This window comes from Chelonus insularis, unplaced genomic scaffold (genome assembly GCF_013357705.1).
Source record: "Chelonus insularis isolate UGA/USDA-ARS -01 unplaced genomic scaffold, ASM1335770v1 contig_311_pilon, whole genome shotgun sequence".
Classification (NCBI taxonomy): domain Eukaryota; kingdom Metazoa; phylum Arthropoda; class Insecta; order Hymenoptera; family Braconidae; genus Chelonus; species Chelonus insularis.
In genome coordinates, this window is record NW_023276484.1 from 24,622 (window position 1) to 41,509 (window position 16,888).

The 16,888-nt window shown below is 28.6% G+C and overlaps 5 protein-coding genes across 5 annotated transcripts; 3 read left to right on the plus strand and 2 right to left on the minus strand.

Annotated features, from left to right (window-relative positions):
* Window positions 1-55: 55 nt before the first annotated feature.
* Window positions 56-3,613, plus strand: LOC118065461 (uncharacterized). The gene is made up of 4 exons (XM_035080754.1): window positions 56-121; window positions 2,852-3,110; window positions 3,179-3,369; window positions 3,503-3,613. The coding sequence occupies exons 1-4, from the start codon at window positions 116-118 to the stop codon at window positions 3,611-3,613; spliced, it is 567 nt and encodes a 188-aa protein (XP_034936645.1). The 5' UTR covers window positions 56-115.
* Window positions 3,614-4,317: 704 nt separating this feature from the next.
* Window positions 4,318-5,456, plus strand: LOC118065460 (cuticle protein 16.5-like). The gene is made up of 2 exons (XM_035080752.1): window positions 4,318-4,437; window positions 4,529-5,456. Exons 1-2 carry the CDS (start codon window positions 4,426-4,428, stop codon window positions 5,216-5,218), a joined length of 702 nt encoding a protein of 233 aa, XP_034936643.1. The 5' UTR covers window positions 4,318-4,425; the 3' UTR covers window positions 5,219-5,456.
* A 317-nt stretch (window positions 5,457-5,773) lies between these two features.
* LOC118065458 (nucleolar protein 16) lies at window positions 5,774-7,120 on the plus strand. The gene is made up of 2 exons (XM_035080750.1): window positions 5,774-5,949; window positions 6,048-7,120. Exons 1-2 carry the CDS (start codon window positions 5,849-5,851, stop codon window positions 6,970-6,972), a joined length of 1,026 nt encoding a protein of 341 aa, XP_034936641.1. The 5' UTR covers window positions 5,774-5,848; the 3' UTR covers window positions 6,973-7,120.
* A 2-nt stretch (window positions 7,121-7,122) lies between these two features.
* LOC118065459 (ADP-ribosylation factor-like protein 3) lies at window positions 7,123-8,796 on the minus strand. Its single transcript, XM_035080751.1, has 4 exons — window positions 8,303-8,796; window positions 7,974-8,160; window positions 7,705-7,886; window positions 7,123-7,626 (listed from the first exon to the last, which is right to left on the minus strand). The coding sequence occupies exons 1-4, from the start codon at window positions 8,447-8,449 to the stop codon at window positions 7,420-7,422; spliced, it is 723 nt and encodes a 240-aa protein (XP_034936642.1). The 5' UTR covers window positions 8,450-8,796; the 3' UTR covers window positions 7,123-7,419.
* A 6,474-nt stretch (window positions 8,797-15,270) lies between these two features.
* Window positions 15,271-16,864, minus strand: LOC118065465 (aristaless homeobox protein). Its single transcript, XM_035080758.1, is given in 2 exon segments — window positions 15,271-15,617; window positions 15,982-16,864. Coding segments are annotated over 2 exon segments (1,230 nt in total).
* Window positions 16,865-16,888: the final 24 nt, after the last annotated feature.

Here is a 16,888-nt window from a genome sequence, read left to right on the forward strand (position 1 = left end):
TTTTAACGAATGCTTCCGTGGTATATAAACTTCCCCTGACTTGAAGCTTCACAGGATTACTGCTTTGATTTTTATTCCAACTCAATCGAATTGCTGCTATTATATTGGTTCGATAATGCTGGTAAGTCAACATAAATTACCATTTATTCATGTATCGCGCACATTTTTTTAACACAACCTAGGCCCTGCATAATTTTCTATTCGCTAGGAACAATAAAATATAATTGAAAAATTTTACTCTGTGTACACTAGAGAATAATAAAAACATTTATCACCACGTGTATAGACATAAAATAAGAAAATATTTTGGTGTGAAGAATATTTCATCATGGATATTTTTATAGAAAAAGAAAAAACGAAAAGCCATGACTTTAGAACCAATCAAAATTCGTTTGGATGTGATTTTACCATTTTTTGTGTTGAAAATAATTGATTTAAATTCAAGCGTATCCGAAATTCAATCACAATTTTTGAAATAGAATTGAAATTGAATTATTAAGTGATAAATTGAAATATTTTTGTGCGAAATTGCTTGAAGTAATGGTTATTCAATAAATTTGTGTTTTTGATTGGGAAAATGTTCGATAAAATGCATTGTTTTTAGTATTATATTGAAAAATAAACTTATTGCCAATGAGTTTAAGTACTAATAATATCGATAAATATAAAAAATAAAAAAATGTCAAATAATAATTAGAACATTGGAATTTCCTTGGAAAGTAAGTTATTGAAGTCGAACACGTTGATTTTTCTTTTCTGTTTACGAAGTAAAATAATTAACAATATTATATAAAAATTGATAATTTATAATCAATAGAGTCATTGAAGTATTTTCTTTATTATTAACAGCAGCACAAAAAAAGTTCAATAATTATCTATGATAAAGTTGAAACTCTGATTTATAACATTCTTAACGTTTGTATTTATTTAAAAATTCATTATAAATGATATAATGAAAAAATAGCATAAATAATAATCAATTTTTATATTTTAATCAATAAATAGAATTTTATTTAACCATGAATAGTTTGTGCCTTATCATTCCTATTATCTTTCAAGTATTTACCAATTGTTAAGTATCATCCCAATTAAAGTTACTTATAAATGTGTAATTGAAATTAGATCATAAGTATTATCAGTAAAAAAATAAATATAATTAATAAATATTAGTTTTAATAACATTATTAAATATAAGAATGTTGATTATCGACATAAGAATAACAAAACCAATATTCATTTAATAATAGATCTGGATATAATAGGATGTTGATGCAATATAGTTGCCTGTATAATCCTTTTCATTATTGAGAAAATTATTCATTACTTCATAATGGATTTGATTAAACTTCAAAATGAATTTCAATTTGCTAATAATCAACTGTTAATACTTCATAATTCAAATAAACACATTGTTTTAAAATTTCATGTTATATAGAAATTTCAAAAATGTTGAAACAAAATGAATTTTATTATTTAGAAAGTGTTGAAGAGTAAAATACGTGATATGAACTCATTAAAAAATGTCATAAAGGAACGATTTAGTATTCGTCGTTGATTTTCGCCCATTTTTATTAAGAGTATTGTAAATTTACTTAAACCTACCTCACAATATCTTTCACTTATTTAAAATTTTTTATATTCTACGCATTCGATGCTCTTTAATCCAAACGACGCTAAAATATGACGTTGTGACCGATATTTAAAAAGTGAAAGATTTATCATTCTTAAAATATTTTAATTTATGGACGTGATACATTATGTTTCAACCTCAATTATGACATATATAGATAAATCTCTGTGTATTATGTTTAGGTTTGATTATTCAAAAAAACAATATTCTCAAATAGCTAGTAAATGAAGTGGAAGTTAATTTGAAATAACTGAATTAATAATTTATCAAATAATATCGAGAATATCGATTATAAATTCAATGATTATATTTCATAAACAAAAATTGCATATTAACTAGTTATATAATTGATTTATTTCCGGTAGAATCAGAAGGACATGTCATTTCGAAATATTGTAAACAGAACATGTTTTTTCATTTCAAATAAATATCGAGAGTAAAGAGCCGGTAAATGAATGAGGCAAAACTACACAAAATAATGAAAACATATTCGAAATTGAATTTTCATGTTGACAAGATAAAATAATTCAAATAAATGAATACTTTTGTGTCGATTATTTAAGAAATATTTATCGACCTTTGTATCTTTTTTTTTCTCCTTTTCTGAGTATAAAATCTAATCTAATAATTATTAATAAACAACTCGCATGAATTTTTAATGTGAAACATATATGTAACAGAACACATAAAAATGAAATAAATGACTGCACACTTTTTGAATTTAATGGTCACATCGTCAATGTATCATACACCTATCACTGAGAAAAATGATTCCCTACAGGATATAAATTTTGGAGACAAGAACAATAAATATCCATCTATTGACAAAAGATCAGAGACCGTATGATATAATGAAAGAAAAAAATTGAATAATCGTATTATAAATAATCTTCAAATACGAGATTTTAAAAAATTTTCTTCGCGTTAAAACATCTAATTCCACCAGCTTAACCTTTTTCCAGTTCTATTAGTCATTTAAAAAGTGAAGAATAAAGTGTAAAAGTATTGAAAAAAATTATCATAAAATTTTCCACTCACTTAATCGTTGCGAATCTCTTGCTCCTTTTACACTATTTGAGCTTATGTCTGATGCAAAATCTATAATCTATTCCAATAATGTTCTCTGTAATAAAAATTTTAATATTCCATTAGAATCAATATAATTATCATTAAAAATAAATTAATCATTAAAATGATAATTGAAAGACTTTTGTTTTATAGAAACAATGGCTGTTCCTGGGTTTAATTACCTTAACAATAGCAGAGCCTCCAGTAGGTATTAGAACATCAAATATCTTAGGCAGTCCAGATCAGCATGCATCCTTTAGTTTTATCCGACCTGGTCTAACTCAGACATCATATTCATTCAATGGACCCAGTTCTCATCAATCATTTAGCTCGAGTATCGGAAATCCGCATCTGGCTCAGAAAGTTCTTCCTAATGTCGCACATGCTTTAGCATACAGGAATCCAGGACTTGGTAAATTCTTCTTTCATGATTAGGTATTATTATGAAACTCCTCAAGTAATGAAATACTCAACTTATAGGCTATGCCCCAAATCCATATCAACCCATACCTCTACCTTATTCACTGCCATTCTCTTCACAACTTGGATCTAATCAAGGTCCCGCAGCTTCTGACCCGGCGGCACAAGCATATCTGCAACAGTATCAACATGATATGCAAGCACAATTGGGCCAGATTTTACGAGCACATTTGCTCCAGGCTCAAACACAGGTAAATTAACCAAGGGCGGATTGGTGATTATATAATTGGTTTGAAAGTAGGTCAACTCTTTCGCAACTTGATCTTGAACGAGTCACGCCTTTTGTAAGAAATTCATTGAATATAATTTTTCTTTTCTTTATAGACTCCTGAACAAATTCATCAGCAGCAAAACTTATTAGGTGTTTCTTATTCATCAGCGCCTTCCGTTGCTCATGTTAATGTTAGTGGTAATGGATACAAATTTCATTTTTAATTACCAAGACTGCTATATAAATTAATTAATATTATGATTTTCATTATTTTTGTACTGAATTTTTTTTATTTAATTAATTACGTGTTACCTATGTTATGATAATTTGATTAACCAAATACATTTATCTTTCTATTTAAATTACCATTTGTGTACATTTTTTATTCTTTTCTTCCACGTTTTTTATATAACACTAATTTCTGAAAAATCATTCATCAGTTAGATCATATTTTTATCTTAAATTTCATATTAAAAGAATTATTTATGCTCAATCATGGTAACAAAAAAATATCTATTCATGATATTGGAATACTTTTGAATGAGTTACTAAACGAACTCGCGATTTATATAATTTTAGACGATGATTGGATAATTAAATAAACAGAGTATAAAATGTATGAAATACAGTACTTATCTAAATAACAATCTTTTTGTGGTCAATCGAAATCGAAAATGCCACGCCTAAAAATCCGTCATGTGGACACATGTCTGTCGCAATATAATCTCATATAATACTTGAAAAAACCACTCACCGTACCATTCTCTTTTTCTTTCTTCCTCTTGAAATTTCCTCCATACTTATATCTTTCTTACATCTCCTTGGCACGAAATTCCCAAATCCATTGTCGAATGTGCTCTGGTTTGCTCTCTTTTTTACTTGCTATAACATTTGGGAGCAATGGTAGCTGAACAACCGGAAAGTTCCAACGCATTATCACCCTACTCCAATCGGATCTCCACCATATATAAAGATCCAAAGCTCCAGAATCCAACATAGCTCCATCAACTCTCTTTAAACCAACAAAAATCTAAAAATGGCTTTCAGAGTAAGTAATAGAACATTGCCGGTAACAAGTTTTTTAATTAAAGTGCATAATCTAGCTATTTAGTAATATCTTTCTTGTTAATCTTTTTTAGTTAATCCTCATCGCTGCATTCATTGCAGTAGCACAAGCAGGTAATTTGTCTGGCTACAATATTGCCACAGCAGCAGCAGACTATGCAGAGGGTAGTGTAGCATACACCCAAGAATCAACTCATAAAGGATTGGGTGGTCAGAATTCAGTCTCCAGTTTCAGCAAAGCAGTAGACTCTCCTTATTCATCAGTTCGTGTGAACAACAATCGTATCAGCAATGATGCTTACTTGGCTCATGCAGTGTCCTATGCCGCTCCAACAGTGTCTTATGCTGCATCAGCACCAGTTTACGCTAAAGCTACATATGCTTCACCTTACACCTATGCTGCACCATATGCCTATGCTGCTCATGCACCAGTAGTTGCAAAGGCTGCCTACACTTCTCCAACATACGTTGCATCATCTCCAGTTTACGCTAAAGCTGCTTATGCTGCTCCTGCTGTCACTTACGCTGCACCAGCTCCAGTTTATGCTAAAGCTGCCTACGCTACTCCAGTGTATGCTAAGACTGCTTTAGCCGCTCCACTTGTTACCAAGGCTGCCTACGCCGCCCCAGCAGTTACTTATGCTGCCCATGCAACTCCAGTTCTTGCTAAAGCAGCTTATGCCGCTCCAACTTACAGCTATGCTGCTGCTGCTCCCATCGTCCATGCAAGCTTCTCTGGAATTGGCGCTCACTATTCGTGGTAAATCATTTGATTGTTTTAAGATCTTGGACACTTGCCTGAACTACTTTCATGAATATCGCAATTTGGACCAGAGAAAAGGATCTCTGATAAGTGATAATACGTAACAAGCTTATAGTTTATTGCTTCAATTTAAGTTCAACTTTTTTAAATACTTGTGAATTTAATTTTTGTAAATATTTACAATTGATGGTTTGTGTAAAATTGCTTGAGTGAGTTTGTAATAAATATTATGAAAATAATTTTCCGAAATTATTATTGATGCTTCCTTTTCCCACTATGAACATTGTTTATATTTATTGGAATAAGTAAATTCTTACAATTGAATCGGTTTTTACACGACTTCTGCACTTGCCTCTGTTCGTTTTTGTTTATGTGCTTTTTCTTCAAATTTAACGGAAATTGACTAGTCGGTAATACAGCCTGTTTTTGACTGCTGATATGTTACTTTTTAGAGTTATTATTACCAACTTTAAAAGTAATAACTTCCGTACTTATCGACACTAAAAATTAAATTATTTCACGTAGTTCTAGTGTTTGCCGCAAGGACAAGTGTAACCAACCTACACGTGGGTTTGCTGATTTTTGAAATTGTGGTAGTTTATAACATTTTCATTTATTTAAACAATTAAAAATGCCAAAACTAAGGAAAGTAAGACGAAGTAAGAAATATAGGCATAATGTTAATCGAAAACGACTTCGAAATAAACAAAGGAAAATGCCTAATATAAGTTGGTAAGTTTTTCTAACCTTACAACAAGTGTAATCAACTTGATGATTGTTTGTTTATTTACGCTATAATTTCTATTAATGTGGCAATTTTTTTCATTTAGTACACAAATTAAAGAAGCTTGGGATAATAAAAAATCAACAAGGGGAAATTTAGCACAAATGGGATTAGCTTATGATGCAAACGATATTTTAAAAATTCCAAACATAAAACAAGAAATGAAGAACAATGTTAAAAAAACAGCTTCAGGAGAATTTCAGGAGTCTGAAGATGAACCACAACCGATAAAAAGAGCACCAAAAAAGATTGAAGTGGCAATGAAGTTGGAGGCTGAAGCTAAAGCTCCTAGAGAAAGAATGTTCAAGTTACCTAAAGGTCAGGTACAATTTCTAACTTATCTGATGGATAAATACAATGATGATTACAAAGCCATGGCCAGAGATAAGAAAAATTATTATCAATTAACCTGGAAACAAATAAGATCCAAAATAAATGTTTTTAAAGGAATTCCAGAACAATATGCGGAATATTTACTTCGGAAAGGTGAAATTGTTCTTGAAGATCCTATACCTTTCGAAGAAACAAAAAAGAAAATCGCTGAGGAGAACTTGAAAAAATATTGTGCTCCTAAAAAAGAAAAGAAGAAACAACCTAGTATTTCTCAATGGATTGAAGAAAATATCAATGGTGAAAATGATCTAAATAATGGATTTAATACAAAAGATACATTAACAGACCTAGAAGGTGATCAAACTCAATCTGATAAGAGTAAAAAGCTGAAACTATTCCCCGATGATGAAGAGAATGATAAAAAATCAATAAATAAAAAGAAAAATACCAAAAAGGTAATCAATAAACAAACAAAATCGTCTAGTGAAAGTGACGATAGTGATGAAGAACTAGAAAATGATGATGAATTACAGTTTAAAGATTTAAGTGACATGAGTGATGAAGAATTGTCTGATGATGATATGTTAGATGATGAGGATTTTGCAACAGACAGTGCAGATGACAGTGATGAAGAATAAATAATTATAACAACAATTACTTTTTTACAAATTATTAATTCTTAAATTATTAAATTTTATATTATAGTATAAACTACAACTGTAAACAATGTTCAAATTTTTAAAAATAATGTAAATATTATTTAAATATAAAAAAAAAATTACCTGAAGAAAATGATTTGTAAAAATAATTTTTTCATTTCGTGAAAAAAAATATATTCTTTATAATAAATGCATCATGATTAATTATATTAATCTTTTCATAATATCAACGTAAATTGTTTTATCTTATGGTCCAAAAGACATGGAAGTTGCCATAAAAAATATTTCTCTAAAGGATTTGTTATTCCTTTTACCTTCTATGCATATAATTATTTTTCATTACTTAATCACTTATATAATCAATATATTTAGTTTTTATACTTATAAATAGAGAAAATTATCCAAAAAAAATTTGACTCTTTTGATTTACGATATGGTAGCAAGTGAAAATATTTTTTTTCTGACTGTATCAATACTAGGATGGTACCAATTATACTCTTTTATACCAGGTTCTATTGGTGGCATTGGCATTGTTTGACTTTCAATTACTTCGACTTTGTGTTTTAGAGGTGAGATGCTATGAAGATCTAAAGCTTTCTTGATTTGGTCCATCCTTAATGCATTTGAAACATCCTAAATAATTTCAATAATGCAAAGTAAATAGATAGCTATGGTAATCATTCAATTCAATTTTTTTCTTCAATAACTTACCTGCTTATTAGCGATGACTAGTATGGGGACATTATCCATTCTACTATCTCCTAATAATTGTTTCAATGCTAACACAGCTTGAGATAATTTATCAGCATCGCTTGCATCTACCATAAATACTAAAAGGTCAGTGTCTTGTAAGAAATTACTCCAATGTTGCTTTGTTTCTTCTGATCCCCCAACTGAAAAAGTAAAAATAATTGTGAAATATTAATATTAAGAACCATTAAGTGTTGTTTATTGTTTATTTTAAATGATTAAAAACGTACTTTCCCAAACATTGAAGATATAATTCCCCTTTTTTAGCCGGTAAACAGCAAATCCATCGGTAGGTTTTGGTGGAAATTGATAATAATTTCCATGAGAATCAGCAGCAACAGCTTGATTCATTACTGATGTCTTTCCAGCACCTTTTAGACCAAGGAGAAGTACTCTTCGTTCATTACTATCATCTAACTAGAATAAATAATCAATGATAATACAATCTTGAGACTCAAGCTTTCAAAATTATTTTTAAGGTTATGTTTTGACAGGTCGATGTCGATACATTTTTAATTAAAAATTATTGAAAATATCTGTTAATAATATTTTATTATACCCTTGTAACATCTTCGAAGCCTTCGTCAATAGCTTTCGATTCTCTTTTTTTCCAATATCGATAAGCAACATAAGCACCCACACACGCACAACTGATCCAAAATATTTTTTGCCCATTCTGAGGCAAATTCATCAAACTCTTGCCCATAATTATCCAATTATAACGTAACTGGAGTTTGTTTAAATTATTATGTAATTTAAAAACAGAGTATTAACAATATTTTTCTTCATGAATTTCGACCGCACGTGAATTGTATTCGCTTTACCAAAACACATGTGTAAAAATTTCAGATCATGCGCACAAGAAAATTTTTTTGATTAATTTGAATTGCAGAGATTCTATTTAAATATGTTCCATAAAATCTTTAGGACAGCACTATTACATTTCTTATTTTACTTATCTATTTCGTGTTGAAAGAGCTCTAGATTTCTGAGCAACTTTCGCAAAGTACTACTTTTAATCTTTTATTTACATTTAAACTACATATGTATGCGTAGACAGTAGTCGTACTAATGTAATACAGAATGCAATGAATGGCACGTTAATTGCAATCTCTTATTAACAGGATTATATTTTGCAAATCATTACTTGATAAAATATTATTCAAAACAATTATTATGTTAATGTTAAAAAATAAATAAATAAAATCGATATCAGAAGTAAATATTTTTCGTAATAAAAATGGTTATCTAACAAAAATATTATTTTATTATGAAATATAAAGAAAATTGTTCTTCAATGTTTTTTCAAAAATAATATATTCATCACAAGATGCATAAAATTCTATATACTTTTCATTATATTATTCATGAAATTTTTCCTTCATGAATCTTTGAATGAAAAATTTCCCTGCATGTTTACTCGATCGTATTATAAGAAAATTGATTTCCATTCTAATGTATTCACCAAAAGATTTGAAACCAGAGAAAACCAGGTTCTCTCTGTTTGAAACAATGTATCTAAACAATTTCCACCGATAAACTGGTGAGTTGTTTATGAAGACAACTGACAATTTAGACATGAGAATCATAGTAAACGACTGATAGTAACGAGATACATTTCTTACCGACTTAATATAAATATCCAACATTTCAAATAATTTTTTTTGCTTAATATGAGTTTTTTTAAAAATTATCATCATCATTATGATAATATCAATTTAAAAGACTTTCATTTGAAATTAAATAATACCAATCGTTGTTTAAACGTTCATGAATTAAATGATTAATAATTTTTTCAATAATCTTTGTTTAATTTAATTCTAAGATAAGGAATTTCACTCTGAATTCAATTGATTCCTGATTTTATTCCTGGATAATGAATCTTTATAATCATTCTCAGCAGCATACTCAAGATTATTACAATCAACTACAGTGGAATCGAAATGGAATAGAATATGGATGGAATTTGAGACGGGGAATTCCACGTGAATTCGACTACATTTTCAGTAAACTTAAAAAAATTTTAATATTCATACATTATGAATATTTTTTTAGGAATTAACGAATTTTTTTATATTTTTCTGAATTAAAAATATTTAATCCTATTAAATACGTAGCTTTACCCATTTTCAGTAGCTTTAGATTATTATCAGAAAGTTGATTCTTGAAATCAACCCTTTAACTCTCGAAATTATTTAAATGAGCTAAAAGTATTATAATGAACGGCTACAAACATCCAGTTAACTAAGTCAAAGCTCCTATAATTATTTTCAGTCATTAAAAAATGTGTAATTGAGCTTAGGATCTAAAGAATCGTCTTCCTTTGCTTTCCACTAATCCATCTAATCTTCCCCTAAATGAAATAGTTACAATTCTTCGCTTTATATACACACAATACTCGATGTTAGATATTTAGGGACAACGAACACTTGACCCAAGGGGACATTGACAACCAAGTGACAAGGGAGATGATGATAGGCGTCAAGGGTTACTTATATCATCCTTGTCTAATGTGTGTAATCTCTCTAACTGGCTTCTGACATATTTTATGACTTATCAAATACTATTACGACAAAGAGCATTATTCAATAAATAATTATACATTTTATTGTGATTTATTATCTGTATTACTGACTGATAATATTAATATTGCTTCAAGAACATTATCATACTTCGGATCAAAAATAATATCGTTTTTTTTTTTAATGTAAGGAATACAAATTTATTTCTGCAATTTGTAAACAAAGTAAGGAATTTTTTTAGATGTTACGATTGAATATAAAAATCTTGTGAGCAAGAAGACTTTTTATATCAAATATAAAGAAAATTTTAAATCTTTTTTTTTCAAAAGTAGGTTCTATTATATTTAAATAATAATTAAAATTAATTAATTTATTTTCTATGTATGTTCGTTTTCAACTAAAACAATTGTTGAGTAATTATTACTATACTTTTTGGAAAATCGTTTACAATTTATTATAAATATGCTTATATATAAACTTAAAAAAATAATAAAAAATAATATTATCATTATTATTTACTTAGGGTAAATATATATTACTTAAATTATTATGATCATTTTTCTTCAACAATTTTTCCAGTGCTCAGTCTACCCTATAATCTATCTTACGATCTATATTTTCAATTATTTAAATACATTTTACAAAAAAACTTATGCATAACTTTAGAATATACAGTGATTTAATTTAGCTATGAATTCTTCTACATGAAAGTATCATGTTTTTGGAGTTGAGCAATTAATTGATTTCCTAAGATTTACACAGATCTCTAATCTTCTGTTTTAACTTCTTCCTATTACCATATCTTTTCTGAACTGTTAAACAATCTTTAACTCCAATAAAAGCCTAATAATATATTTATTACTGAATTTTATATTTATCACTAAAACAAAAAAAAATGAGAAAGTTATGAAAGCGAATATTATGAATAATTTTAATTTGATAAATAAAAAAGACTATTACGTTATTAAAGAATTTTAAAAATGCAGTTTACCTCAACTCATCGTACACCCAAAGCATTCCAATTTTGTCGAATACCGCGAGGAAATATTAAAAAAATAACAAATAACGAAAAAATATAAATTCTCTCTATTTTCCCTTTGTGCGCTCTCTTTCTCCTTTACTCTCTTTCTCTTCCACTTTTATTCTGCACTTGCATGACCAAAATTGGATATTCGATAAAAATAGTATTCTACGCCGTTGCTACCGCTTGACAATAACCAGTTCTCCACCCCCTTTATTCTCCAACTCACCCTCTCAACTCTTGTCGCTTTTTGATTCCCCAGTTCTCTTCACCACATCCCTTGCTCTTTCCATCTACAACGGATACAAGGGGATGACTTTTATTGCCTTGTCTGATATTATGAATGTGATCAACGCTACAACAGAGATCTTTTATTCAAACTTCAAGTGGTTATGCTTTTTATTATGTCCTTGTAACAATTAGCAATTGCTTTATGAGCTATTTATGTTGACTAAACTTTCAACTTATCAACATTTCTACAAATTAACAATTATTCCAAATATTATATCAGTTATTGATGGTCAACTAAAGTCAACATGTCTGAAAATTCCGGGCTCGATTATCGGTTGGATGCACAATTTTTTCGTAATTTTATTCAATTTATAACTTTATTGAATTATTTCGTTATTATTATGAATCAATAATTTGACATACAGTCAATTATTAGGAAACTGACTGGATGTATTTTATCTACAATATTTTTAGAATATTAAAATCAATTAAAATTCGTATTATTTATAAATAAAAAAATATGTTTAATGAATAATTTTGAATTATTTAAAAATAAAAAAGAAATTATTAATTTCTATTTGGAACTTGAATATGTTTGCGTATGTTTCAACTAAGAGGGAAATAATTGTTGTAAAATGACATGTCATGAATCATATCATAAAATCACTGATGTAATGCTTATGATAGTGTACTATAAGCTTACAATAGAACATGTGTGTTGTGCATTTTAAACGATGCAGGTGTTTACGGTTACGCTTCTTTAGTTATGGCCCCATATCGAATGATTGTGGACAAATAAGGAGTTTTATGATGACATTGTAGTAATATTTTAGCCTCAAGAATGCTTTATTATTATTACTGAGTCATTGAAAAAGTAGCTTTTATAATAATTTAACAGATAATTAATTAATAATGCTTGTTATCATTTATTCTAAAAATTATCTTTGAAGTCATAAATTGATATTACCAGTCTCAGTTGAATTTCTCTTTATCTCATTTCGTTTCTAGTGTTATTGCAGGAAATATGGAATTTAATATCACGTGGATAAAATGGATAAAAATGATGAACAAAGTGAAAAGAAACAAAGTAAACGAATAATGAGTTGGTGATGTAATGAAATTGGAATTTAAATTTGCATTATGATTGTTAAGCACAATTTTTAATTATTATTTCATTTAACACAAAATACTCATAACGACAAAGCTTTTATGTAACAGTGATGTTATCAGTAGATAAAAATTCATCTTTTAATTCGTTTTTAGATGAATAAAAAATTGCAACAAAAAAAAAATAAAAAGTCCAAGTGAACTAAAGACAAAAGTCATGTAGAAGTGAAGTCGGGTTTAGGAAATAGCTCACGAGCTTTCATATCGCAAGCTACACCCCCATCAGGGTGTAAGCTCCGCCCGTTCTCGTTCCCAAAGGGAGTGAACGGTGCCGGGGACTTTAGGACCGGTTATCTCAACTCAACCCCTGTATAACATCGTCGTTGGCATCCGCGGCATTCCAATTAGCTCGCGAATCAAAAGAGCCTCACAGCCTTTGTGGGGTATTCTACCCTATCTCGATGTTCTCATCTCTCTTACATCCTCCCTCTTTTGCCAATATTCAATTCTACCTCTCCTTGTGTACTTACGAAGTTACACACTGCCTTCAGCATACCTCTATACTCGCTTCAAAAAATTGCTCTATTTAGTCAAGAGGATCAATTGCTAATAATTTACGTTTATCTATATATAGACTAACAATTTATTTTTAATTATATATTCATGTTTTTATACATCAAATTCTCATTTTGTCTTATTTACAATACTTTGTTTCAATTTTCATACCATTTACACTCAAGATTTTGGTCTTTTTTTCTCTTAATTTTAAATCAAAGAAGAGGGAAAAATATACAGATATTAGAGTTTTTACTATTTGCTTTTCATGTTATGTTAATTTTATTCTTCAAGTAAAATAATTTCTTTTTACCTTGCCATCATTTTTTTAATATTTTAACATGAACAATGAGATAGTAGAAATTTTAAGTCAACTGAAATTCTATTGTCTAGGTCTAGGATAAGTCTCATATCTATGTATACTCTATTCTCTTTTAATAATAATCATGTTGTAGTGTAGGAATTGTTCATAGGATTCCAAGTGCTTTATGTTCTAATTGTTGGTGATTTTATATTTGTAATATTTAATATGTAATAAAATAGTGTCACTGTGCCTGTTATTTACACTCCTAGATTATTATTATGAATTTTGAACTCAATTATTACAAAAATATATGCCCAGAGAAGATGGTCAAACGTTGAAGGTTTTTAATTTTCCTGTCATTTTTAATATGTTGTTAAAATACTAACTATAATTATCTGGCAGTTTTCTTGTATCATTATTATTAATTAATTACTGAATAACTAATACTATCCTGAATAAGTATCTATTTTACTGTTTACCTTTCATTTTTCTTCATATCATAAATAGCTAGGTGTCGTATTAAGAAACTTAAAATAATCTACAAAATTACTTACTTCTTTTTAAAATTAGAAAAAATTTTATTAATGTAATGTGACTTGTTTACATTGATATAAATAAATTAGATAATAAAATTTGTAACATTATGTCATTTGAATTGTATGATGATAAAATTTTTAATCAAATTCATACAAATATCGTATTTAATAGGCTTGGTATATGTTCATTAAAATGAAAATAACAATATTAACAGATATTTGAAGAATAAGTAACAACTTGATACATACTTTTAAATATTATTTATGGAAAGTATGTGGTACCAAACCTCGGCATTTACATTTGAATCTCATTCTTTTGACAGTACTCATAATTTATAATTAAATTTTCTTTACGTTTGGTTGCCTATTAATTAGAAAATCTATTTTAAGAAATAATAAAACTGTACAGCTATGATTTAATAAATAAACCCAATTAAATTTTACAAATAAAAATTAATATATCACCACAAATATAAATGACTCTTTATTCTTAAATTCTTTAAAAAAAGTTATTGAAATAATTCATCAATGAAGGAACATCTTCTATAATTCAATTACATGATTTAGTATTATATTCGTTTATTAATTATTTAAAATATTCCTGGGGTGAGGAAATATGTGCTTTGATATATATATATATATACTCGAAGTGCTTGGGATTGAATTTTGGTTATTGCAGTTATAAGTATCTACAAACAAAAAAAAATACTAATATTATTAAATAATCCTTCAAGCATTAGTATACCAATGGAATTTTAGTTGACAATGTTGCTAACTGAATTATGATTATAGTAAATCAATGTGTATATTTTATCTATAGACTTACTTGTCAGTCCAATTATCGTGAATACTCAAAGTATTATCATGCATTAACCATTCAATCGCAATCTAAAAATATTTTTATCCTCATTTGTAGACACTCAATCTTCTTTCACTAATTACATCATTATATATATTTATATATATAATTTATCTATAATTTTATCTATCTAAGCAATAATAATATCATCACAGAAAATAATACGCTGATTTGAATCAACGTTCATTATTTACAAGACTCTTTCAGTCTATTTACTTTGTATTTTGTCATTAGCTAGGCTTTTCCATCCAAGAATTCACTTCTTTCATCATTCTAATTTGTTTCACTCCAATTTCTATTTATGATTATTATAAATAGATGAAGAATAAAAAGAATGATAATCGATTAAAACGATAGTCTGGATGTTGTTATAAAAAGTGCCCTTATTCTCATCATTCACCACTTTCTTCAGGTTCTTTGCAGTCTTCATCTTCTAAAGATGACAACGAAAGCTGTCTTAATTCATTTACTCTCTGACTTTGCTGTTCATGATGAACTTTTCGCCACTTTATCCTCCGATTTTGAAACCAAACCTTCACCTGGGCTTCAGTGAGTCTCAAGGAATGAGCTAAGTATAATCTTTCTGGTCCAACCATATATTGAGTTCTTGCAAATTCACCTTCAAGTCGTTCCAACTGTTCAGCAGTAAATATTGTCCGAACTCGCTTAGTTTTCCCAGAATTTACGTTCATGTTGTCGTTGACATGTGAACAAGCTGATACAGTACCAGTTTTAAGCTCTTGATGACCTGGAACACATTGCAACCAATCATTATTATATTTTAACATATTTTCTGATGATGAATGTACTTAGTAATAAGTATTATGATTCAATAAATATCATTTATCACAAGTGTATATTATCAGTTGCAAAGTCAAATAGAATATCATAAAGTTTTATTCAAAATGGAGTGAGAAATCGTTTTGATCAACAATTTTAATTCAAACTTAACAATTTATTTCATTTTATTAATTTTCTAAAGAAAAGTTTTACGTTTAAAAAATTTATCATTTAATCAAATATTTAATAATTAATCATACTAAGATTTTCTTAATTTATTAATTTGTTATTAATTCTAGCTAATGTGTATAAAATAAACTTACATTCTTGCCTGTTGGCTTTCCTAAATGACTGCTGACTTCTCTGATGTTTATCTCGTTGATTATTTTTCCCTAGAATGGCATCAATAGTAAACGAAGTCGTTTGTTGTTGTTGCTGATGTTGTTGCTGTGATTGCTGAACATGACTGGTGGAATGTCGATGAGGAAATTGTGATGTAAGATTTTGCGCAGATAAATCCATTTGGTTAAGTAAATGCGAGCGTCGCATACCATCAAAAGCCATTGATTCCATGCTTTGAGGACTTCGGCGTTGGATAGCAGCATTCCGGAAGTCATTAGATTCTAATATTCGAGAATTCGATAATAAACTTACATTTGGAAGTCTCTCGAGTCCTAATCCAATATGATTATCTCTAATATTATGCTCTCCACCAAGATTTAATTCCTTCATGATGTTGTAATTTTTTGATAACCCATATTCTTTCAACTCTCGTTCAACAAGTCCGTGCACTTTCTGTCTCCTTGTTCGACTTAAATTATAAATACTGTCCTTATAAACTAGCTCTCTAGATATACACAGTGATAGAGAATCTGGTGATGGTTCAGCTTCATTTGATCTGTCTAGATGAAACCCAGACATATCTGTCACAAAATTGAATGTTTTTGATTTGGTTAATCCAAAATCACGATTGGGGAACTCATCAAACTGAACTGAATTATGATGTCTTGCTTCCATTGGAAACCGGAAGTCTTTATTTTCTACACAAGAATCATCTTTATTTCTGCCAATGCTGAGATTTAATCCTGTCAAATCCTTGGGATTTTCATAATTAGAATAATTATGTTGTTGTGGCTCAAAATGGCTGCTTTCACTCCGATCTGACGAATCATCAAATCCGTTCACCGACGGATCACACGTCTCCATCATTATAACAGAAATGAATAAAAA